The sequence below is a fragment of the Anguilla anguilla genome, chromosome 8, assembly GCF_013347855.1.
Source record: "Anguilla anguilla isolate fAngAng1 chromosome 8, fAngAng1.pri, whole genome shotgun sequence".
Classification (NCBI taxonomy): Eukaryota; Metazoa; Chordata; class Actinopteri; order Anguilliformes; family Anguillidae; genus Anguilla; species Anguilla anguilla.
In genome coordinates, this window is record NC_049208.1 from 9,532,310 (window position 1) to 9,558,649 (window position 26,340).

A 26,340-nucleotide genomic window follows, 5' to 3' on the forward strand; every position below is an offset into this window, starting at 1 on the left:
GCGGTCTTTCGAGTTTTGTCGTACTGGAGACAAACGCAGACGCTGAAATCAGCCAAGCTGTGTCGTCACATGGACGCACCCTTTCAACACGACACCCTCACAGGTACAAACTTTGGCAAATGCTACTGTCCTTCACATACAAGTCTAAAAACAAAACCACAGTCACGTGTTTTAATTTACCCCCTCCCCGTACCCCGTACCCCATACCCCGTACCCCACCCCCTGGACATCAAGTGCCATTACGCTTAACATAGACCTGTACAGTGCCTCCTAGCTGTCGGGCACTGTACTGAACAAATTGCGAATTGTGGATCAACGATTGGGGAAGGCGTTTTCTCTGTGTTGCGAACAGGAAACGGGGCCCGGAACACGCTGGACACCCACGACAACGTGCTGCTCACCTTCCTCTTCGTCTATGACCCCTTCTACGCCCAGCGGGTGAGCGAGACGGACGTCTTCGCCGGCGTCAAGGCCATGATCGGCGAGGTGGAGCTTTGAGTGAAATGGCCCCAGGAAGGCTGGAGTAAATCTGAAGGGTCCTCTAGAAGGTTCTCCAACAGCGTTTGCTGAAAAGTTGTTTGGGCCCCATCGGTCGACAGCTTCTCATGAACGGCTTCTGGTTTCTCGTTTGAGTCTCGCAGGAAGTCATTGCAGGCCAATCAGAATGGCACTCAACTCAAACCCAAATCTCTGGGGCCCGAAATGTTACTCATGCCACAGTCAGAATTCAATGTTTGTGGTTACTTCTTCATGCCAAAAAGCATCCCTTAAAAAATAAACTATGTCCATGCAGCATGCATAGGTTTAAGAAACAAAACAAACAAACAAAAACATCTTTTAGAGGCAATGGGCTTCTTTTTTTCACAGGCATTTTTAGATAGAAAAAAACAAAACCAAAGCTCTGCATTTCACGGATGCCATAATGAGACGGACAGGTGTGACATCCAGTTGGGAGCTGAAGCTGCAAATCCAATGACAGGCAGTGCTTCATCAATACTGTGGGTATTAGGAGACGTAAAATGTATTGCCCCCCCCCCCCCCCCATGGGTGAGTCAACAGAAGCAAATCTTAACAGCCTCCAATTTCATTACACTTTCACAGTTCCGTTATTAAACACACAACTGTGAGGAACCTGATTAGCCTGGCTTGTTCAGATCCAGATGCTGGGTCCTTACTTTGCAGATTGAAGCCTTTCTGTCTCCGTGGATCACTAAAGTCCAAAACTCCAGGGACATAACTGGTTAAATTCAGGCAAAAGCTGATGTGGTTAACTCATTCAGTCAGTGTTATTGTATTGAGAGTTATTTAGCCCACACCTCACATTTTGTTATACTTTGTAATTTATACAGATGGATCAGTTTTTTTTTGCCTTTAATAGGGACTGGAAAATACTGCCAGTTACAAGCAACCTGACGGCATATTTATTGCCATTTCCTGGCTGGAGAAGAACAGGCCATTACATCATGTTTCTGCAGCAGCTCTGTGGCACGCTCTGTTGCCATTGGCTCCCGCACATTTCCTGCTGAGAAGTGGCTCGTTGCTCCTCTAGCACAGGAATAGAAAATACTAGAATGGTTCTCTTCTTTGAAAAGCCAGGCAGGTTTACTCAACAGGATGGAATCAGAATCCAAGTTCAAATTCAAACATTATTCTTGGCTGGACAAAAAGAAAGGTGTGTACATCCCTTCAGGGGCAAAAATTGGATGGGAATTCATGTTAAAGTATTTTTTTTTTTAACCAATTGTAGTAAAGCTAGTCTACGGCAGCAAACTCCTGGACAAGCCCAACCATACTGCCAGTCCAATTCTCACCAACAACAGAAGTAGCAAATCCCCACTCCCAGCCTTCTCGTGTCCTTTTACTGTGCAACAGATACAACTCCTGAAAATAATATTAAAACAAATACAAATAAGTTAAAACATATACACGGGCATACCGCAAACAATGCTATGCTATGGCACTTTAAAATGAAAAGTGAACCTTTGATATTTGAAATCTACACTGTTAGCAGACTGGACCCTACCGCTCTTAGTTGGGTAATGGGGGCTGTTGGGATTGAAAGGACAGGCCTTCTGTAGGCCTTCTTTTTCACTGCCACTGCTGTGAGCGCTAGAGGCGGCACAAGCAGGCAGTGCAGATGGGCAGTGCCAACACGCTGGAATTCAGAAATGGGCAGTGCCAACACACCCTACCCATCAGAAACGGGCAGTGCCAACACACCCTACCCATCAGAAGTGGGCAGTGCCAACACACCCTACCCATCAGAAACGGGCAGTGCCAACACACCATACCCTTCAGAAGTGGGCAGTGCCAACACACCCTACCCATCAGAAACGGGCAGTGGCAACACACCATACCCATCAGAAATGGGCAGTGCCAACACATCATACCCATCAGAAATGGGCAGTGCCATCACACCCTGCCCTTCAGAAACGGGCAGTGCCATCACACCCTGCCCTTCAGAAACGGGCAGTGCCATCACACCATACCCTTCAGAAATGGGCATGTTTTTGAGAATCCTCATTTTTAGCAGACACCCCCCCCCCCCCCCCCCCCAATTGCAGTCAGTAGGGAGAGAGCTTTTAATACTGCTAAGAGTTAAGGTACACCCTGACAATTTACAAAGTTCACGTGTACCAGTTTTTGGAGTTGGAGCAACTGGGCGTCCATTAACATTTCTCCACATTTTCCATTTTTTTGACAGCCATGATCAGGATTTCCAGGTTGGGAAGACCAATGTGGGCAACAATCTCTGTGGCATAAAACAAACTTAATGTAACAGGCAATCAGATTGCTAATTGAAGAGAAGTGGGTTTCGTCTTTGGTTTTTAGTACACGTTCCTATGACAACCATGTGACAGGATACTATCAACGGTTTCACTTGTGCTCTATCACATAAAATGTTGGGAAGATGTCTCCGTCAGTAAAATATATCTTTATGGTAAGTGTGGGATCTTAATTTACTTATTTTACTGGCAAATTGTGGTGTAATTTGCAGCACAAGCTCAGGGATGAAGTGTACACGGACACACAAGCTCCCCCGTGTGGTCTAGAGTAGGTACTGCTCCCCCTCTGTACACGTCATATCACACCTCTACCGACTGAAGCAAAGAACATCTCCCTATGCGCTTTCTAGTACAGGCAGACGTGGCCCTGTGACCTTTAGATTAAGTGCATGCCAGATTCAGTGCCCGCCTGTACCAGTGTGTACATCAAAAAATGAATGTTATATTTGATTGGTTTTGTGTGTGGTTGCGCATAGAGCTGGGCTGACAATATGTAAAAAAATAAAATAAAATAAAAAACCACATTAAATCAGCTTTTTTTGTCTCTGAATAAACCAAACTGTCCATCCCAACTATGTATCTGCCTTGTGTGGGTTGTAGATGTAGTGTGGTGTAGTGAGGAAAACATTTTGTTTTGCACATTCGTTGAGGAGCTTCGAGAAACTCCACAGACACAACACTACGGGCTCAACACTGACACGGAAGCTGAGAACTGACAATTTCAGGCTCAAGACCGACGCCGTGAAATCAATACTGACGATTGACGATTAATACTGAAAATCTTGACTGAACAGACACCGTAGGGTTCGTCCTAAATCAGGACCTCCGTGGAGCCTCCAGTCCTTCTGTTTCTGCCACCTTATCACCTCCATTTCACCTCCTTCTCCTCCTTCAGTGTTCAGTCTGGACACATATCGGCCCATTTTATGCAGACAGGAGGGAAGTCGAAAGTCCGGACCCACGCAGCACTGAGGAAACTCCACAGCATGCACAGATGCTGCACTGGGACATTCTGTGAGATCCAGAGCTCCACTGAATGCAGGCAGCCGGTTCAAAGAAAATGGATCCAGATCCAGATGTGCGCTGGCTAGGAAAATTCAGGACATGCTGAATGAAGGGGGTGAGAGGGGTGGGGTGGGGGGGGGTTCGGGAGTTCAGTCAAAGGGGAAAGACTGTGTTCCGGTGAGTTTGGAGAGATTGGGTCGGGTGGGGGAGGGGTGTAGGTGGCCTTGATGTGGCACTTGTGTGTAACAACTTGATTCCAAAACTGGGCTCAACTTGTAGGGCATGTGCAATTGGTCACCAGTCACAGGTCAGAGGTCAAAGGTCACAATAACAAATGATTATGACATCAAATTAACATCACAGACAAGGGGCGGGCATCTCCTAGACTTGGGAGTGGTGGAAGGACAAGGGAGGTGCAATCGTTTCCCCCGGGGAAGGATTTAGGTGTTGCGCACAGCCAGAGCCTGCTCCAGCTCTTGTCTTCTTTGCTGGATCTGTGGAGACAGAAATCATGTAACTGATGAGACAAACCTCAGCTTAAAAAACCTTACAGCCACAGATCATTTAAGCCAGTCCTAAATCTTATCCAGAAAGGCCCAGTGTGAATGCAGCACTATGTCCGAATCAGCTTACTTGCCTACTATTGAGTATACAAGTTGTATACAAGTTATATCTGCAATTTGTATACTCAATAGCAGGCTAGCAAGCTGTTTTGGACAAGGCCCTGGTTTCAACCAAACAGTAACACACCTGATTCTGTTAATCAAGGTCCTTAGCAAAGACTCGAGTGGTTGCTTATTAGAATCAGGTATGTAGCTGCTTGGTTGGAACAAAAAGCCTACACCCACACTGGCCCTTTCTGGATAAGGTTGAGGACACACCTCATCAAATCTTGCACGTTAACACTATTGCATAAACAGCCTGAATCTATTCAATGGTTATTCAATGAAACTTTCAAATGAAAATTAAAACATGAAGAAACGAAAACTCTCGACTGGATACACCTCAGGTTTAATGGAAAGCCAGAGAGGTAAAAGAAACAAAGCCATAGTCTTCTCACCTTACAGTAGAAGTAGCGACTGACAGCCTCCTGGGACCAGGGCTGGTGGTAGAACTCCGCCCTCCTCTCTTCCTCCGGGTTTCCCACCATATCTGTCATCATCTGAAGCACACATGCAGGCAGGCAGACCATGAAAGGCCTTCCCCTGCTCACCAGGGCCCTACTCCTGCTGACAATGGCCCTACTCCTGCTCACAATGACCCCGATCCAGTTCACAATGGGCCTAATCTTCCTAAAAATGACCCTGATCCTGTTCGCAACAGACCTACCCCTGCTCACAACGGGCCTACCCCTACTCAAAATGGCCAGATCCTATTCACAAAGGGCCTACCCCCCTCACAACCGGCCAAACCCCTGCTCACAATGACCCTGATCCTGTTCACAACGGTCCTGACCCTCGTAGTTAATCGTTCACACACATATCTGTAGGGAAGACATTTTGAGCACTACACAGTCCAGCAGCGATCCTTTGGGAACAAATGAATCAGCTAAAAAGCTGGAACATAACTGGCTGACAGAAGCACCAGAGGAGCATCTTGCTGAAAAAAACCTCACACTGTTTTTGATGTTCTGTTGACAAGTCAGTGCAAGGATGACTTCTGGACCTGCTTGGTAACATCTGCTTCAGTGTATTTGAAATTACAGTATACAGTGACACTGTAGGCTAAGTCACTGTTGCACTGATGTCACAGCGACATCAGAGAATGTTAGATTCCCCCTTGATCTTGGCTGGGTGTGGTGAATGGTGCTGACTCACCTTCAAGTCCCGGGTCTGGGATTTGAGCCAGTCCTGGATGTAGCCTTTGGGGTCCTTGGAAAAGCTCAACATGAAGTCTCTCTGGATCTTCAACTGGTTGATGGACTCAATGGTTTCGTGGATCTAGGGGAGGCCATGATGACAAAGAGTCAAAACAAATGATCCAGATCAGGGTGGGATACTACCTTTCTGATACCATTTCCTCCAAGTTGAGGAAGTCTTTCCAAATTCAGTCCTGTAGACCTTTGCAAATGCTTTTGTTTGAGCAATCTGCTATTTTATACATCTATTGCACCTTTAATGGATCTGTGTTCTTAGAAGCAACAATATTTTATGTACGTCATTGACTAGACGTGACTATTTACTAACTGCCAGGTAAAATCATACCGATATTTTAAACGTTAATGGTAGGGACAACTGGTTACTTGCTTAACGAAGGAAACGCTTGGATTGAAGGATCGGCTAGAGCAAAAAAAAGCTAACAGGGATTTCCTGGAAGCCCAGACAAAACTGGTTGAGTTTCTTGCCCATTGTTTCTTCTCCAGAGTGTTACTATGAATCTGCCACTCTGATTGGCTGCGACTTGTACAGTATGAAGCTGTGATTGGAAAACCTTGTTGTCTAGGGACGCAATCTCCTGCTGATTGGCCGTGGAGAGCAGGAAGCTGCTCATCTGGCCCTTCAGAGGGTCCTCCACCTCCACGTCGATGTCGTAGCAGGCCGTCTTCTTCTGGTCGTTAGGGTCCACACTGTCAAGGACCAAAATGGACAGGTTAGGGAAAGACCTTTCAATGTGGCAACTAACCCATCTCCCCTGTATGTATAAAGCCAGCAATGGGCCATCTAGCAAAGGCCTTTAGCTCTGATTATTTTGGGAGATATTTTAAGGGGTTGGCCATGCTATTGTAGAGAAAGAAATGTCATGTTGGCGCCTGTGAACATGTACATGTACATGTCAACTATAGATAGCTGGTGAATAAACCAGCCAGTTGGAGTTGAGGTTCAGTGGTCCAGCAGACACCAGGGAGAGGACTACTTGTTCCCATGACCCCCTTGCTCACCTGCACCAGGGGGGTGATTGCTCATACCCAGGTCCCCCCCCACTCACCTGATTACGTGGTTAATGACAATGGGGTCTGGGGGCAGGAGCAGGTTGGTGAGCCGCTGGGGAATCTCTGAGAACTTCAGACGCGGGCAGTCGAAAATCTAGGAGAGGGAGATAATTGGTAAATGGTAAAATGGTAAATGGACTGCATTTATATAGCGCTTTTATCCAAAGCGCTTTACAATTGATGCCTCTCATTTGCCAGAGCAGTCAGGGGTTAGGTGTCTTGCTCAAGGACACTTCGACACGCCCAGGGCGGGGTTTGAACCGGCAACCCTCCGACTGCCAGACAATCGGTCTTACCTCCTGAGCTATGTCCCCCCATAATACCAGAGATAATTACCACACTCAATTACACCCACAAGCCTAACCAAACCATGGTCTTCCTCACACTCTCTCCGTCCTCATCACTCTGAAGTAACGTAGAGGGCCCCAGAGCACACAGCTTCCCTTCCACAGACAAACTGCAACAGCCGACAATACTGAACTACGTAACTACCGTTTCTCTGCATAATCAAACAGCAGCACTACCTGTTCAACAAAAGCAAACTGCGGGATCGATGACATTAAAATGACTTCAGTAAAATGGCAGCATGGGCAACTTCCACTTGTGCTCTCATGTCATCATGATGATGTCATAATTAAAGGCGTGGATTCCCCTTTTCTCCCAATTAGTACTAGTTATTTGTAATAATAGTAATTATATTGTTGGTGACAATGGTGCTAATGATAACATCAAAGGAAGCATAGTTATGAAACATTCTGTAATTAGAGTCAGGGCAATTCTTGCAATAATAATAATTATAGTCATGGTGATAGTGGAATTTTAATTACTGGAATTTAATGGTGGTAATGGGATGAAGATGGTAATGATACCAGACGACAACTTGCTGGAAATACCAAACACCTTTGATACAAGTCTTGTAATATTGCTTTGACAATGATGATGATGATGGCAGTGATGATTGTGGTGATATCACAGGAGGTGGCTCTACCTGCTGGGTATACTCGCCATGTTTTGATGTAACTTGAGTAATATTACTTATACTAATGGTGATGATGGTGATGATGATGATGATGATGGTGATGTCACAGGAGGTGGCTCTACCTGCTGGGTATACTCGCCATGTTTTGATGTAACTTGAGTAATATTACTTATACTAATGGTGATGATGGTGATGATAATGATGATGATGGTGATGTCAGAGGAGGTGGCTCTGCCTGCTGGGTATACTCGCCATGTTTTGATGTAACTTGAGTAATATTACTTATACTGATGGTGATGATGATGATGGTGGTGTCAGAGGAGGTGGCCCTACCTGCTGGAAGTACTTGTCACAGTTGATGTACTCCTTGTCGTGGGCGTCCTGCAGCTTGTTGGTCTTCACATACTGCCACAGTGCCTGTATGATGGCCGAGCGGGTCTGGGTGTGGATGCCCAGCAGTCGAGCCAGACGGGGGTCTAGCTTGAACTGGGGGGGCTGTGGAAAGGGAGGGGAGGGGGGGGGGGGGCGTGATTCTACTGAGCACCTCATAAATGTGCCTCTACTGCTTTCCCACTACTCTCCTACATCACAGTTAAGTCCAAATGAAAGTCCAAATAAATGTGCTGCCCATTGCTTTGAATTTTCACAACATCTGAATCTTCTTACAGTGTTGTTTTTTGATTTTACCACAGCCTCATGTACAACATTTGCTGCAGCCTATGCCATTCAAGTGATTTAGAAATTCACTGTCTATCTCATTTCATTTCAGTTCTTCATGCAAGGTTGTTTTGTGGAAACTAAGAATGTCTTTTCATTGTCTAAAACATGCTTAAAATGTAGTGCTCTCAAAATGTTATTATTTTGTTTTTCGCTATTTTTTATTCAAGACCAACACACTGACCTCTGTATATTTTTGGAGTGCAAGGTTGGTTAAGTACCCAAATTTTCTTTTCAGGATATTAACACACAAAATTATCAAGAACGAGCAGTAATCTGATGAATGACTTCTAAGCATCACATGAGAATGGCAGCAGCAGCCTTGGCCATTTTTCAATGTGAAAACCAATTGAAAGCCCAAGGCAAGCCAGCCCAGCCTGGCCTTTCCCAACCTCCACATTCCAGCCCAATCACGAAAGAGGGGGGCGGGGGATTTCAGAACTTTCTGTGAGCTCCAAAGAACAATTCTTAGCTCATGTACTGTAGCTGTCTTTGGTGGGAATAATATTCTCTCCTCCTCATTAGGGAGAACTGGGTCTTTGTGAACTCAGGGTGCCTGTTTGTCGGGGGGGGGGGGGGGGGGGGGGGGGGGGGGGGGGCAGCAATACCTTGGAGGTGCTGCTTTCCTTACTCTGGTAACGGCCATTATCTTGGATCAAAACTGAGAGGTATCCTATCTGCAGTCTGAAATAAACACCCGCGATAAGGCCCCTGAAACACAACGCCGACTGCCTTTGGAAAAAACACAGAGACTCTTTCTAACTGACGGTACAGTAGCCTCCTCACTATAGTTGGACTGCATCTAGATGCACTTCAGAAACCAACAGACACAATTAAGTCAATTCAAGTCAACTATATCCTATGCCATAGTGTTCAGGCAGCAACATCAACACATGTGGATTCACGTGAAGTCGCCGAGGTATAATCAGTATGCGGTATCCTGACTGAAGCTCCTAGCGACAAAGGCAGAGTCCCTTGTGTATTCAGTGGCCGACCTGGGCCTGTCCCGGCTCTCTGGCGCCCTCACCTGGTAGTCCAGCATCAGCAGCAGGGTGCAGCGCACGCTCACGTCGCCCGGCCTCTTCACCTGGAAGCCGTCCGTCTCCTGGGTGGTGGGGGTGCGGTGCCACTGCTCAGAGCACAGAGACGTAACGCATTAGAAATGCATTACATTACATTACATTGCATTACATTACATTACATTGCATTACATTACATTGCATTACATTACATTACATTACATTGCATTACATTACATTGCATTACATTACATTACATTGCATTACAGGCATTTAGCAGACGCTCTTATCCAGAGCGACTTACATCGTATCCAGTTACACAGCTGGATGTATACTGGAGCAATGCAGATTAAGTACCTTGCTCAAGGGTCCAACGGCAATCGAACCTGCGACCTTCAGGTTACAAGACCAACTCCTTAGCCATTACACACTACACTGCCGCATTGTAACTCCCACAGACCACTCTATACACACTATGTCATCCCTTAATTGATAGAGAATGTGTAGATGCCCCTCCATAGGAACATAGGAATGCACACACATGCGCGCACGCACGCACGCACACACACACTCACACACACACACGCACATGCACGCACGCACACACACACACTGTACCCAATCAACCAACCTGTCACCATTCATGCCAAGTACTTCTAGTACGGTTCCACTGTATTATAGCATATAAGAAAAACAAAGCATTCTGGGTGCAATTAAGCATTTGTCAGGGTAAAAGAAGACATTCTTTCAGAAGATCGTCGTTAATTTTATTATTTTTTTAAATTTAGAGAGCAATGTCCCGCACCATCACCTCACCCCCGCCCTTCAAAAAAAAAGGCAATAAACCCAAAGGAGATAAGGAATGAATGGGACATTAAAAAGTGAAAACAGGACAGAGTGAACCTGACACAGATTGGGCACTGATTGGATTCCGAATGGATGAGTGAGTGCCTGAATTCTCCCTCAGAATGGGGACGGCCACGAAAACACGTCGACCTTGTTCCTTTTCACAGAACCAGGCGTGCTTCTCGTGATTGAATTTCCTCCTCAAAAAATTAATGTGTTTCGGCTTTTTTTTTTTCTTTTTTAAAAAGAGGATGCCATTACGAAGGCGGCCAATGCCAGGAAAAGCATTTAAAGACAAAGAAGGAGAGCCGGAGAACGAGGAGGGAGACCGAAGCCGACCGGCGGCCGTCACAAAAAAAGCGGCCGTCAGAAGAGCCCGCGTCTCATTGGTCGACCGGGCGTCCTTGTCCGCGCTTCCCCTCCGTTCGGAATCGCCGCATTATCCGCGCGCCGCTCTTTGCGATCGCTCTTGAGTCGCGCTCGAACGAGCCGAAATTCTTCGGGCCCGGCGCTTGCGGCACATTAACCCGCGCGCGCAGCACCAACACGACCCAGAGGTTATAAAAAAACGTGACTTTTGTTTTTCGGGAACATTTGACTTTGAGAAGTTTTTTTTTTTTTTTTTTTTGAAGAACGCAGTCTTAAAGAGTTTTGTTAGCACGGCTGATTTTTTTAGAGGAGACTGGACATCAAAGAGGATGAAATGCAGTGAGATGCCGGGTTGATACCTGCCATACACTCGTCCAAATCGGTAAAGGGAGGCTGTTTTTTCCATTGGCTGCACAGAATTAGGAAACTGTTGGGTCATAAAGGGAAAGAGTTGGGGAGTGGTCAGCTTGCAGGGCAGGGATAGGTGGGGCTGGGGTAAGGATGGCCAATCCCAGTTCAAGGAGGTTACAGTTCTCTGACCAAGACTGGCAACCATGGTGTGTTAATGATGAAGAACTGGTTGTTGATATTAGATATTATTATATACTATTCATTACATTACATTACATTACATTACATTTACTTGGCAGATGCTTTTATCCAAAGCGACATACAAAAAGTGAATTTCATGGTCATAGACAACTGCTAAACACAGGTTCAGTAAGGTACAATACTTATTTTCATATATAACATATATAACATACATAACTTATATTCAATATAACAAAATTCAGAAAGTACAACAAAAAAAGTGGTTGAATCAGATGGGATACTGCATTACCAATGGCAACCAAAGTTCCAGCCAATCCACCCGCTTAAAACAACCTTGATTTTCTGGGGACTCAAAATCTCGGTCAAAAAAAGGTTGTGGAAGCTGCTGCCCAAATCCTCAGATCATCTCACTTTTGTATTGAGGCAGAACAGCTACGCGCGCCTGTCACCAGCAAGAATCAAACTGCATTCAGCAGACGAGGGCCGTGTTCCCTTTGGTTTCGCGCAGGGACCGGCGCTTTGAATAAACTTCTAGTTTAGCGGGTTTCTTTCTTTGACAGAATCCCCCGGAGCGACGTTTCCGGCGGGCCTGCGGATCCCGAATACAAAAAAACAAAAAACAAAAAACTCTAAAGAGCTTCCGCGCCAACCTCGACACGTCCTTCAGCAGATGCTTTCGAGACGAAAAGCACTTTGAAGTGACGAGCGCTCGGTGCTCAAAGGCGGCGAGCCTCGCTCGACGCTGGCTTTTCAGCGGCGCGTTTTCAGGAGCGAAGCGGCCTCCGTTTTTAACGCCCGTCTCCGTTTGTTTGCGTGACAGAAATGTGCCATCGCCCAAGGACGGCTTTCGTAAGGGATTTGAATGCACCTCCGAGAATTTAAATAAAGGTTCTGAATGGACACACGTACACACACGCACACGCAAACTCAAGCACTCACACACACGCACACACGCACACACACACACACACACACACGCATACACAAACTCACGCACACACACACACACGCACACACACACACACACACACACACAGAACAGCACGTATTAGCAGAACGAATCGCAGGCTCCGGTACATAATCCTGTAAAAAAAAGAGAGACAGCGGCAGGCAGACTCACGGTCAGGACAACACGAACAGAGACGCCGCGTTCCGCGGAGAGTCGACACGCGGCATCGCACACGTGTCCGCTTCAGGTGCTTCTCAGCGCTTATCGTCACGCTGTCACTGTGTCCCGGGTGGCGGGAACATCTCGGCCTGCGTCTGGCCCGGGACACCGCCAAGCCCTTGACCTCCAGATGCATTGCACTGCCACACAGGCAGGGGGGCGCTGACACTGACAAGGCCAGCCTGACAGCGGCCGCTACTGGGGCCGAGGAACGGATCGCCTTATTACGCAAAAAAATTAGGCTCCTGAAGGGAGCATTCTGAAAAAGTGAAGTCTTAAATTCCGCCCACAGGCACATTCAAGGCCGGGCTTTGAATTAGGATTGGTTTCCTTTGTCCAGGTTTCCACAATGTTATACTATAAGTGATAAATACCGCGGTATAAGGTATACCGTTTTAGCAGTAACAGCTGAAAGATTTTGGCCATCCTGACACATTTGTAGTCGCACCAGCTGTTCATAATTCACTATGTTTACGTGGCCTTATCTTATTGTAAGCATTTCAAAAAGGTTTGTTCTTGCAATGGTTGAAGGGGTTTTTGAGAGAATGTGGCCATTGAGATGCTTGTTTATTTCTGCGTGACAGTTTTATGTTGAGGTCGCTTCGGGGGAAACTGAGAAAGATGTGTACCTCCACTGCTTAGCACACACTTCACCCATTGGGGAAGGGGGCTTGCAAGTGCACGCTATTATTCAAAGTGTTGTCATTACCAGAGGCCACAGATTCCTTCTTATAAATATTTGGGTTTTCCTTCATACCGCGGTGCAAAGCCAGCATACTGCCACACTGGAGCTGCCACATTTTTTTGACAACCAAATCTTGGGTCTCCATCTTGTCTCTTTAGCCCTTTCGAGAGTAAGTTCTTTTGGAATGTTTTTTTTCCAAAATTCTAAGTCGGTGTTCTGGAACTCTACTGCTTTGCATTGCCAGTAGTGGTTGCTACATTCGAACAAAATACATGGTTTAAAGCCTGGGTGATTAGGGGGAGTGTAGCACAGCGGGTAAGGAACTGGGCTTGTAACCGAAAGGTCGCAGGTTCGATTCCCGGGTAGGACACTGCCGTTGTACCCTTGAGCAAGGTACTTAACCGAAATTGCTTCAGTATATATCCAGCTGTATAAAGGGATACAATGTAAAAAATGCTATGTAAAAGTTGTGTAAGTCGCTCTGGATAAGAGCGTCTGCTAAATGCCTGTAATGTAATGTAATGTAATGATTAGGCCGCTGGGTCCTCACCTCCACCAGGTGGTTGTCGGGTCCGTACAGGTCCTTGTCCAGTTCGATCACTAGGCTCTTGAAGAAGGACGAGAACTTCCTTTTCTGTTTTCCAGGCTGGGGATAGAGGGAAAAAAGTGAACCGTGTCCACAGGAGAAACAGCACACCTTCATCCTGCCCTCCCGGCATCCACACACTCGACTCCACACTCTCCACACACTCCACACGCTCCACACACTTCACTCACACCCACTCAAAGTGCCCCACGACCCACAACAACTACATTCATACAAACAGTGAGGAGGGATGCTGAGTATCACAGATAATTATGTAAACAATCATTAATAACAAATTAATTACAAACTATTTATTATTAATACATCATTAATTATGATCAACACAGAAATGTTTGGCAATGTGATATGCTGAAATACTGAAATATATACAGGAATACTGGGGTAATACGGTTGAGTAACATATAGATAAGGCCAAGATATTAGTCTGGTTTAAAAAAAAAAAATTAATCCCAAGTACTGGATATGCCCCGTATGTAAAATCCCCAAATGACAGTGGTATGAAATCATATTCCAGCTGTTCCATTCAGCTTACAGCAGGCCTGTATATTCACGACATACAAAAAAAAAACATCTGCTCTCAACCAAGAAAGCTCACCGCTCAGAAAACGCTACCTAATTATCCCTCCATCACACGCTGAAAGTGTGCAGCTGACGCTTTTGTCAGAGGCCCATAACCAGAATTATGAACAGATCTATTACTCAGATAACAGACACGCAAAGTTCTGGAATGCACAACACCTTGTTAAAAGGTGCGACTTCAGTGTTGCCGTATTGCTATTACAGAAGGCGTTAATGTTCCTCTGTGTAAAACAAAATGTGCATAATTATGGGGTTTGTGTTTAGAGGTCACTGAATGGTCACAGTTACTGCTGCAGGTGCTGCAGGCTGCTTTCATGCCACTACCAGTCTTTTTTTACTGTTTTTTTTTTGTTACTCAACCTGCTTAGATCGGCTAACTTTTCCAAACAGAATCTCATTTCTGTGAGAATGTAGAGCTTGCTACGCTAGGATGCAATCGCTCACTGTTCCAGAATTTCTCTGGGGGGTCACAGAGGGACTGTTTCAGCATGACAATGCCCCCATGCACAATGCGAGGTCCATAAAGAAATGGTTTGCCGAGTTTGGTGTGGAAGAACTGGACTGACCCGCACAGAGCCCTCCCATCAAACACCTTTGGGATGAACTGGAATGCCGATTGCGAGCCAGGCCTAATCACCCAATATCAGTGCCCAACCTCACTAATGCTCTTGTGGCTGAATGTAAGCGAATCCCCACAGCCCTGTTCCAAAATCTAGAGGAAAGTCTTCCCAGTAGAGTGGAGGCTGTTATAGCCTCGTGCTCCACAAACTATTGGGAAACGGCTCGTGTTTATGTGGACAGGGGCATTGCCATTTTCAAAAACTCCCCTTTCGGCAGGAAATACACTATATGACCAAAAGCATGAGGACACCCCTTGGTCTGGGGCTGATAAGTGGGGCAGAAGGGAGGGGGGCAGAAAATCAGACGTGCACAGAGGGGCAAACAGAGCGACTCTAAACACTAATCTGGCGTTAGAATCGGCCGGATACTCACGTCATCCAGCAGCTTCCCCTCTACCCGCAGCTCCCATGATGCAATGCTGCCATCGGAGTCGTCTGCATCGGGCTTGGCGGGGTTGAAGGTGTTGGAGATGTACAGCCTCAGTTTGCGCTTTTGCTGGGGGTGTGGGATGGATCACACAGATTGTTCGATTGTGACATAATCTCCAACCTGCCTATCAACCGCCTAGCTGCTGAGGCTCATTTTAATTGGCCCAGTGTGAAAGGGACCGGCGACAGCAGTTGTCTGTCACCATGCAGATTTTCCTTCAACAGGCCACCTACTTTGCAAAGGCCCCACGTACACGCAAAAATTACAGCCATTATCTGTTGACACTTACGGACACACCCTTGATTAGTGGCTAAAGTCACTTCACTGTCATTATAGCCAAAATAACCGCCATCTATTTCATAAATATGACACTTGTGGGTCACCAGCACTTCCTTGACTGCTGAACAGCTTTATATTATTTATTATTATATTACAGTACAGCTTTACTACAGCCTCAGATTCCTCAATGTGTGTTAAAATAAGTGTTGTAAGGTCTCCACTGTTGAGTAGCTGGAACCTTTCTCTCTGGTCCTCTGTTCTACCAGGAAGATAACAGTAGCGAACACGGAAGCACACGCCACCCTACCTTCATTGGTCTCTTGAGAGCCTCCTGAATGTCCACCCGTTTCCTCATTATGGTTTGGTCCAGCTTACGCTCAAAAGCCAGGAGATCCATGTAGGCTTGTGACTCTGGGACCAACTCACGGATCTGAAGGGGGGGAGGGGGGGGGGGGTTGAGGTTGATTGGTCAAATGTAAAAATACACCTCATGTGCATAAACAGCAGTCATATTTTCTTTGGCTTGGCATGAATATTTCACATTTTTTTTATTCCAGCAAATGAACTTTTCCCCAGTAATTACAACAACAACAAAAAACAAACTGAGTGAAGGATTGACCCAGGGGTTCAGACACCGGACAACATTGCCCAACCGGGCAGTTTCTTCACTCTGAGTGGTAACTGAGATGGTGCCAAACCCCACCAGGCCGTCTCACACGACGTCTTTCCCACAGGTTCAGGAGACACCGTCAACACAGCAGACTTCCAGACACGCCGAACACTTGTTCTCAGCGCGCTACATTACATTACATTACATTACAGGCATTTGGCAGACGCTCTTATCCAGAGCGACGTACAACAAAGTGTATAACCATAACCAGGAACAAGTATGACGAAAGCCCTAGAGAGAAGTACCGGTCCAAGTGCAGGGAACAGCCGCATAGTTCAACTTGGACCCTGAAGGTTAAACTGATTAACACTAACAACGAGAACGGCAACAACGCAGTCTATAGAAAAAATACAAGCAGTAGTTAAGACAGTTAATGCACCTAAGTCACCTACGAAACAGCTGCCTAGTTACAACCCTAAGCTTACAGTCATTTACAGGGAGGTAGGGAGGGATGGGGAGAGGTGCAGCCTGAAGAGGCGAGTCTTCAGTCGTCGTTTACATCAGCCTCGCTCTGTAGCAGGAAGCTCTGCATTTACCTTCTGGGCCTAGAAGCGCAGTGAGAGGCCATCTTTGACGAACACAAACATCGGTGTTCATTAGCACATCTACAATTAGGTTTGGGTAACGAATGGGGTCTAAGTCCTGGACATAGGGGTTACGGTTTGACCCACCTTTTTTGCTCAGGAGAAAAGTTTTACTTCTGGACAAAGATTTTACATCTGAAAAGACCTCCATCCCACCTTTCACCAATGTAACTCACCAGGCTACAAAGGTTTCAAAGGCGCCCCAGGACACTATTTAGTACAAAACACACTTTATGTGCACTAATATTTCTATGTTTGATGAGGTTCAGTCTGTCCTTAGTCTGTTATTACGTAGTAAAATACTCAGCATTAAATCAGCTCCTGCAGAGGACAGATGGTCCGTACCGGACTCATATGTACTCTGTTAAGAGTTGATTTAACACGGGACATTTTCCTCTGTAATAACAGGACTAAGGGAGCATCCTCATACTATCAACCTCATGTACACATTATGATACTGCTACGTACACGATGTACAGTACGTACTGTGTACTGCGTACATACTTCTCAATCACCACACACTGTATAAGGGAGCATTCTCATACTATGAACCTCATGTACGTAGTATGAGAAAACTATGTACACAAGGTACAGTATGTACCATGTACTGTGTACTCAATCATTAGCGACATGGAAATTGAGGTGCAGTGATACTGTGAACCCTTCCCTCAGCTCAGCTGATGTCTCTGTAGCCGTGTCACTGGAAGGGGGGGGGGGGCTGTGGTGAGTTATGTGCGCCGCTCTGCCTGCAGTCCCCCCGAGTCTCACATTAGCATGCAGGTCCCCCCCCCCCACCCCGACGAGAGCCTCACCTCGGCTACGAGCCAAACTGGGCTGCGACCCAGAGAATGTCACACCGTACCTTTTCACTGCCCCCCTCCCGTCCATCTCTCTCTCTCTCTCTCTCTCTCTCTCTGTTTCTCTCTCCGTTTCTGTGTCTGTCTTTCACCCCCCCCCCCACCCCACACCACCCATTCACCTGCAAACAACCTCCACTTCACCGTCTGAGGGGCGCAGCGCCGGGGGTCATTTTTATTATTATTTTTTTTAATAAGCGTAATACCGCCCACGGTGAACGAGGCCGCTTCTGGACCCCGACGAGGGGGGGGGCGGAATGAAAGCGGCACCGCCCAACCCCAAATCACAATGTCTGTCCCCGAGAGAGAGAGAGAGAGAGAGAGAGAGAGACAGAGGGAGAGAGAGCGAGAAAGGGAGGGAGAGGGAGAGAGAGGTAGAGAGAGAGGGAGAGAGAGGTAGAGAGAGAGAGAGGTAGAGAGAGAGAGGGAGAGAGAGAGAGAGGTAGAGAGAGGGAGAGAGAGAGAGAGAGAGAGAGAGGTAGAGAGAGAGAGAGAGGGAGAGCGAGAAAGGGAGAGAGAGGTAGAGAGAGAGAGAGAGGGAGAGCGAGAAAGGGAGAGAGAGGTAGAGAGAGAGGGAGAGAGAGAGAGACAGAGAGGTAGAGTGGGAGAGAGACAGCGAGATACAGCGAGAAAGGGAGAGAGGGAGAGAGAGAGAGAGAGAGAGAAAAACAAACCCAACAAAAACACCCTGAACGCGCAGAGGGAGGACGCGGCGGTGAGATCTGGATAATGGCGGTAAGTGGGGGGGTCTGTCTGACGCCCCTCGGCGACGCCGCAGCGTTCACCAATCAGGCGTGTCCGCCTGCAAACCCCTCGGCAAACAAGCGGCTCCCGCCGTCCTCTCCCGGAACCCGCCCCGTGGTTTCGCCTCTAACGATCGATCCGATTTTCGCCAAATCGCCACGACCGCCCCGCATCCCCCCTCGCGGCCAGCGACGGGTCCCTGAAGCGCGCCCCCCCCTCCCCAAATTCTCCCCCTGATGGTGTTTCACCACCGTCGCCCCTTAAATTCCCTGACCATCATCGCCCCCACCGCTGGTATTTTAACAGCTCTCCGATTTTTTGGGACCTGCCGCATAGTCCCGTACCCACAAAAGAACCCCATCAACACCCGCCCCCACCACCTGCACACCCCCACTCCCACCTCACCTCAAAACCCCCACAATTGCAAAACATTATCTCCATGTTTCTTTCTGGCAAGCGCAAACGACAGGCAGACAAACGGAACGAACCAGGAGAAACAAACGGAAGGCACCTTACCCTCTGAGGGAGAATCTTGTCTGCCATTTTCCTTCTCTTGGCACTATGGAGAGAGGGGGGGAAAAAAAGAGAGAGAAAGAAATAAAAAAAAAGAGCACGTTACTATGGTGACACATAGTGGAGTACACAGGCCATCTGCTAAATGACTGGGACACATCCAGACATTGTTCCCAGCTGTTTTTGCGGGTATCCAAAGAAGGAAGAGGGGAGAGCAGAGGAGAGGAGAGGGGGAAGAGGGAAGGAACGAGGGACCCACACCGTCACGCGGAGGAGCCCAGCCGCTAGGAGGGACTGAAGCGCAGCCGATTCGTCTCCACTCCTGCGCGGAGCTTCCTCGGGTTTGGCAGGGGGGTTCTCGGCTGGGGCGCGTATGACGATGTGTCTCTGCCGCCCACCCCCCCCCCCTCTTACCCTCCACCCCCCCACCTCCTCCCCCCCGCATCTCTCTATCCTGTTTTCCGCCGCCTTTCCAGCTTTGCATTCTGGGTGCTTCGTGCCATCCACCGCCTGAGTTTGAGCTCTTTGCCTGCCGATGGTCCCTTTTTGATGCACTCCCAGTTCACCTTGGGAATTTGGAAAGCTTCTTCCGAAAAATTCCTCAACCGCACGGTCACTTCTCGATCCCTGGCCCTGTATTTGTTCGCTCAAAGCTGAAGGTCAATTTCTCCACCTTGGAAGTGACCTCAGCTCATAAAACCTACATCCCAGCAAAAGTGCTCAGTCTGATCAGAGTTTTGAATGGGAAGATGATTCCCTGTGACCACAATGCAGTATCACTGGTTCTCAGTCATACAGCATGATGTCTAACAGCTCCCAGCAAAGTTTGAAGTTTGGGGACTGGTTCCAAAAAGCTCTCTCTGTTGCGTACTGTACCGTCACCGCACTGCAGTTCTGTCGCCTCGTTTTATCCGCCATTTTGTTTTTAACGTTCTCCGAGCGACGCGGGCGCGGCCGTCGCAGGAAACCGCCGATGCGCCGGAGCGGGAGGGCCTGGGGGGGGGACGTCACCAAATCAATAAACCACCAGCCATCTGGAGTCTGTGCCCCGTGCTCGCTGGTAGCCTCTCCCATGATCCTCCTTTCCTCCATCTCCCTTTCCCCTCTCCCCAACCCATCCCATAAGCCACAGCTCCTCTCGGGAGTCCTGGTGGAGGGGTGGGGCGGAGAGGGGGGGGGGGGTCCCGCAGATGACCTCGAAACGACAGCGAGGAGCGACCGGGAAGAGCGCCGGGCCTCAATCCCTTCCGGTTCACGGGTCACTCGAGCGCACCAAACGACCCGAAACCGCGGGACTGAATAACAGATGAAGCGAGCGAGAGGCCCGGCCGACGTACACCTGAGAGTTCCCAGACGGGACGTGTGAAAGAAGGAGAGACCCCGAACACTGCTCTTCGCTCGTCCCGTTTATTTTAAGTGAGTTCCAGCCAGCGTTTCGACCCTCAGGTCTCCCGTCGGGTCAGGTACGGATTTTCAACCTTAGTTCCCAGACAGGGACCAGGTCTTTGGTGTCTACAACCTCACAAAGACAATGTGTGGTAGAGATGATGAAACTGAGAGTTCCTGTGGAATAGTACCGCTTCTTTGACAGAGAGCCAAATCTTTCAATGTTGCAAACAAGGAACTGACCATCAACAGCAGTGTGTCCCCAACCCTGGTCCTGGAGAGCAACAAGTTCTGCTGGTTTTTCTTTTCACCTTAAAATCAGCACCCAATTCAGACCCAAAACACCAGGTGAGGTGAGTTAACTGCGTAATCAACTGCTCTAAAAGATTAATGAAATGCAGTGTCACCATGGAAACCAGCAGACCCTGTAGCTCTCCAGGACCAGGGTTGGAGACCACTGACACAACAGGATCTGCAGATGAACTTTCATGCGGTTCCTGTGGCCGGAAGTGACTTGCATCCCAAATTCATTCTTAGCATGGAACCTGGGAAATCAAATGAAGATATGGCGCTAGATTTAGGTCCCGTGCCATTAGCAATTTGCAAAGGATAGAACTGGAGATACTGACATGGTGTTGTCAGTTGGCCTGAGATACTGGCTAGCGTGTGAGGAAAACATACGTGGAGATGGGTGTGACTGCTGCCCTTCAGGTCCCTGGACCTCACTCTGACACGTGACGCCGTGTTCCGTTCATCTGAAGCCATGTACACGTCCAACACGACCGCCTCTGAGCCCCCCCCCTCCCCTCCCCCCATCATTGTTCCAACAGAAAGGCTCCAAGGCAAATGGCCTTTCCTTGCTCCTTGAAGCACCGTGCTGCAAAGGGTGAATTTGAAAGGTCACGTTCTCCTGCTCGCTGTGTCGTGTGGCAACAGCGTTTTTGCGGGCTTCATCGCGCGAACGCGTGGGAGAGAAACAGAGGCTCCACAGCATGCCTCTGGCACATTCTGACACACAATGAATGTCGGGGGTCACATGTTTTGGTCAGGACCCGAGTGACCTTCTGACATCGCTGCAGAATAGAGAGAGCCAGGCGCTTGGCCTTGGGATACCACACAGCTCCCAGTTGCCGTGAAAGCAACAGCATGTTCGAGACAGCGGTGGCATCTCCAATCTCCTGTGAAGTATCCCTTCAAGGTGTAAATATGTGCTCAGAATGTTCTTATCTGAACATTCTAAAGCTGATAATAACAATCGCCGCTGGGTAATTGAAAGCAACGGAGTTCAGGAACGCCGGCTTAGGATTGTGAAAAATCATTCCAACAGTCGAGATGTTTCTGCGACGTTACGGAAATGCGGTGCGGGGCTCTGCTCAAACATTTCTTGAACAAAGAAGGTTGTTTAAACAGGTCCCTGTAATTCCAAGTCCTTGTTTTTTTGTTTTGTGTAGTCTTTATTTTAGTCAAAGGACAATATTTACAAAGGGTACGCCCACCGATTTAAAGAAGCAATCTCATATTTAGTTGGCATTGCATACTCCCCCGTTGTACCATAACCTGTCACCTGCAAAGCCTCCAGCATGCCGTGGGGGGATAAGGGAAAGACTGAAGACGAGCTGAAGCACTAGTAGACCCATGCAGTCCCCACACGTGTAGAGGCTTCACACCGGGACCAGACATGCAACTCAGAATGCAGGTGTGGAGGGAATGCTTGCACGGTTACTGACAGCAGGCGGTGATGCGCAACGGTCAGGTGTGCCGCAGCCAGTCAACGAGACAGGCTGCTGCCCTCGACAGCGCCCCCTAGTGCATGCTGTGGGACTTCCACCTCAGCAGCCATCGTGTTCGCCATTCCGACATCTGCCCCATTCAAGCCACACAAACAAAGGCGGCGACTGAACAGAGGCTGGGCACAGGGGCACTTGGAAAACTGCCACATCGGACCTCCTATGGCTGTACTGATGGCAGATCCTTCCGGTTTCTAGCTGTCATGGATCAGTTCAAGTCATCTCATTCAACCGCTGCATAAATATGATCAGAATGACACTGCCGTGTATGTAGATCTCACTAGGATCACGTGAGCGCCTTGGTTCTGAAGAAGCTTTTAAAAGCTCTTGGTTTCGGGGATGGGCGGGGGGGGGGGGGGGGGTGACTGTATCTATCCGATTTATCGATGGGGCGTTGCATGTCAGACAGTGACAAACAGGGCCCTACAATCGGAAGGTTTTATTCCCAAGCAGGTCTCCTGCTCTTATAAGCTTGGGATAATAATAGGATAATACTAGTAATATCTTTTAATAATAGTAATACATTTGTTTAGCACCTTTCGTACGACACATCTCAACTAATATTTCTTTATAAGAGCATTGCTCCTTGATCAGCATGACAACACAGAGCGCCTGTTCAGGTTTACTATTATTATTACTTGGGTAATTATCACACTCACAGGTATTGGATTGTTTATATATGGCCAGGTTAGCGTTTCCAGATGCAGAAAGGCCTAAGTAGAGAGGAATTCATCCACCGCTGCATCAACATGATCTTGGTCTAAGGACCTGAAGGACACAATACCACCTTTCTAACAAATGTCCCCTCATATGAGAGAACGGAATGTGAATTGTGAAAAATGCCGTGCGGTATGCACACATATTGTACACATATCACTTTGGATAAAAGCGTCCGCCAAATAAATGCAATGTAATGTTGTGTAAAATCAGTGGTTTAAAACGGATAGCTCACTTTTCAAAAAAAAAAAAAAAAAAATTCACTTTTAGATCCAGGCAAGTGTATTTTCACACTTTAGACTGCAGACTCCTGAATGCCTTGATACCACCCATTGAAATATCCTTCACGGCATCCTTCAACTGTCCTTCATATTTAGTTGAAAACAAACAGAATGAAATAATATAAAAAATACTGGGTATAAATGCTATGCTCCCAGGTTCGGAGTGATTGCATGCCTTGTTTTCATTCACATACAAAATATTTAAGAGACACTCCATCATACCATAGAGAACATGCTGTACACTAACCACATTCTCATAATAGACAAAAGTGCAAAAATGCAGTGACTGTCTAAGGTAATCAAATGAAATAACAAATCGCTACTGTAATGTTAAACGCCACACTAATGATGCTGTTCTTCAGTTCACCAAGACTGAAGGCCGACCTGGTTAAGCTGTGTTTGAAATATAAGCACTGTTAATATCGCCCACTACTGGGGAGAGTAGGAAAGACATGCGTATGGGTTTGTAAGCGTCCAGTGGTAAAGTGAGTGGGGGAAGAGAGGGTGGGGGGGAGGACTTGGGCAGGGTAAAACTGATAAAACTGACATGCATCAGAGGTAAAGTCCTACTTGGATCCAAGCGTGGGATCTGATTGGGCATCTCTCATGTCCATCTGCCTTGCTGCGATCTCATTGGCTCCAGGGAATCCCACTGGTTTCCTAAGGGTTGACGGGATTTGAAGCGGTTCTGATTAGAGGGTGGCGTTACAAGGCGGAGGCAAGCAGGAGTCCAGGCTACACACTCGTGAGAGGTCCTTCTATGTGTGTGTGTGTGTGTGTGTGCGCTCATGTGTGTGTGGAGCTATGTCTGTAAGAGTCATATACCTGATGGGACTCCTTATTTCACTCAGGGCAACATGCTTCAATTGTTTGCCCAGGGATAATATGAAACGTAAACAGACAGTCAGTCAGCCAGACGGACAGCTAGACAGACAGACAGACAGACAGACAGACCAGTGTATGGGAACTGGAGACCCAGTGAACTTGCGAACCAAAACAACCCTAATCCTTCTGAACTGAAAAAACTGGGGGCATCAGATAACTATGCACACCACCGGAATATGCAAATCTACGGGTGGCAAAAGGGCTGCGACTGGTGGAGCATGTTAACATCGCAGAGGCGGGCCAAAGGAAAACTCTTGACGATCTGACAGGCCGAATGAAGCTCCTGACAGACAGTTAAAGGCAACGAATCACAAACCGGATGACAGGCTGAAAACAGCTGAGGCAAGTAACCCGCATGTCAACAAGAGACAAAAGGCAGCTGTTCTCCGCGTGTACATGGCAGCCCAAAAAATGCACACCTGGACTAAGACCATTGATCTTGTCCAAGGTTATACCATGTAGCTTTTGTAGAGACATTTTTAGAATAAAGAGTTTGAGGCATTAATGCCATAAATGCAGCTTACTTCGCATTCCAGAACTGCCCCACCCCGTTTTAACGAAACAGCCACTTGACCAGAATTAAACATGTTTATGTGGAACATAATCGAGGCCAGTTGCACTCTGCGAGTGGCTAAATGATTCTCCTTGTTTACAGTCTTCATTTTAAATGTCCAAATGGGCATTCAGCAGATGCCCGGATAGTGAAGGTGTGCGTGTGGGCGTACGGCTTCACCCAGGGGAGGTCAGGGGCTGTGGAGGTGCTGGGTAACACTCGACCCCGCTGGTTAAACACGGCGGGGTTAGCGGTTGGCGGATCGATACCGCGGCTCAGCGAGGCCGGAGGCGGGAGGAGACGCGGTGTCGGCGGCGTGCTATCGATCTGCCCGGCGACTATCTGCCAGCCTCTCCGCGATTGGCTCAGGGCACCGAAACCAAACGAGGACGTGCAGCGAGAAAACCGAGAGTCCCGAAGAGCGGTTTGCATTAGCATTAGCGACCTCGGCGGCAACCGAGGCTGGACGGGTTCAGTCGGCAGGGTGCTCCCCGCTGCCCAACACGATAGCGCCCCCGGCACGATAGCGCCTGCGGCACAATTGACGCTTCCAGTGCTGGAAGTGCAGACCTCACCTCAGAAGCGGCAGTGTTTTTTCTGGCTTCACGCTTGCTGGTCTGCACCCTTTCGATTGGATAACCGACGTGACAGTGATTGGACGGGCTCGCAAATTTGATTGGACGATCCAAATAGGCGAGTGGCGAATCAGGATTTCATTTGAAACAGAGACAGAGAGAGATGTGTTTAGCGGTAACCAGAAAAGTTGGAGAGGGTGGGAAAAGAGAGGGAATCAGACACAGGCGGCCGAGCAGACCAGAAAGCAAAGTGAAGGCGGGAGGCGGGGCTTGGCAATCAGGGGCCAATGACAGACAGCCATGGAATGACAGGCAGGCGCTGGGCCGACACAGAGGCCCCGGCGGGCAGGCTCAGGCAGACTCACTTTCTGGCCCGGTTCTGGACGGACTGCTGCTGGACCTGCTGGGACGCCGCGGGCCGCTTGCGGCTGGCCTCCATCACCGGGTTGGGGATGCCGGGCCGCACCGAGGGGCTCCCTCCGTACGGCGGGCCGGGGGGCCCCATCGGAGCCCCCTGATGTGGCATCCGCGCTCCAGAGGGTATTCCCGGACGCTGCAGCGGGAGGAAATTCGGGGTCAAGGAACAGCGGGGACGGAACATCGCAGACACACACACACAAACGCACGCGCCACGCCGAGATGCAGCGATTCAGACGCGAAGTGCAGCCGACGGGGACTAACAATGACACGCGGTCCTCAAGTGAACTTACCGACTATTGAGAGCGAAAAAGAAAAAAAAACACCACACGCCCGGTGGATAAAGGGAAGAAAAAGCACTTGTGTTTCATGGCGCCTCATAAACAGATTACAGCGCAAGGCCAAATACTCCATCACAAGCAATGTGACAAAGACGAAAACTTTCCGTGTCATCGCACCCTTTTTCAGAACTTTCCCGAACAGCTCTTCCTATTGGTGAACGCAGAAATGTGGTGCTTTCCATTGGCGGGTTGAAAATGGAATTCAACGTGTGAGGTGAGGAGGTCACGCGCTCATATTTTACCGTGACGACAATCTGTTGAGAGTGAAGCACAGAGAGGGATACAGGACACAGCAGGGCCCTTAAGATCTTAAGGCAGTGAAAACCACAGAGCAGTGGCACCATTTCTCCATCAGCTCCATGGGTCGCTGGAAACAAACGGGCATTATAAGTTGCCCTCGTCGCGGGCAAACACCAGGACACCGGCATGCTTTAGAATCTGCAGCCAGGCAAATTTCCAG

General features: G+C 48.2%; 1 protein-coding gene across 3 annotated transcripts in view; it reads right to left on the reverse strand.

Moving 5' to 3' along the window:
• Nucleotides 1-1,358: 1,358 nt before the first annotated feature.
• The window catches only part of LOC118233592 (SWI/SNF-related matrix-associated actin-dependent regulator of chromatin subfamily D member 3-like), a 50,899-nt gene continuing 25,917 nt past the window's right edge, over nucleotides 1,359-26,340 (reverse strand). For 2 of the 3 annotated variants that reach the window (XM_035429364.1, XM_035429363.1), the window contains exons 2-14: nucleotides 25,488-25,675; nucleotides 23,680-23,769; nucleotides 18,942-18,984; nucleotides 15,878-16,000; nucleotides 15,235-15,357; nucleotides 13,606-13,701; nucleotides 9,444-9,545; nucleotides 8,033-8,194; nucleotides 6,717-6,814; nucleotides 6,222-6,357; nucleotides 5,609-5,731; nucleotides 4,852-4,953; nucleotides 1,359-4,285 (exon numbers count right to left, since the gene is read on the reverse strand). In XM_035429364.1, coding sequence (XP_035285255.1) covers nucleotides 4,232-4,285; nucleotides 4,852-4,953; nucleotides 5,609-5,731; nucleotides 6,222-6,357; nucleotides 6,717-6,814; nucleotides 8,033-8,194; nucleotides 9,444-9,545; nucleotides 13,606-13,701; nucleotides 15,235-15,357; nucleotides 15,878-16,000; nucleotides 18,942-18,984; nucleotides 23,680-23,769; nucleotides 25,488-25,675 — 1,440 coding nt within the window. In that variant the 3' untranslated portion in view covers nucleotides 1,359-4,231. The remainder of the gene's footprint in view (nucleotides 4,286-4,851; nucleotides 4,954-5,608; nucleotides 5,732-6,221; nucleotides 6,358-6,716; nucleotides 6,815-8,032; nucleotides 8,195-9,443; nucleotides 9,546-13,605; nucleotides 13,702-15,234; nucleotides 15,358-15,877; nucleotides 16,001-18,941; nucleotides 18,985-23,679; nucleotides 23,770-25,487; nucleotides 25,676-26,340) is intronic. The other variant, XM_035429365.1, reaches the window with a different exon arrangement.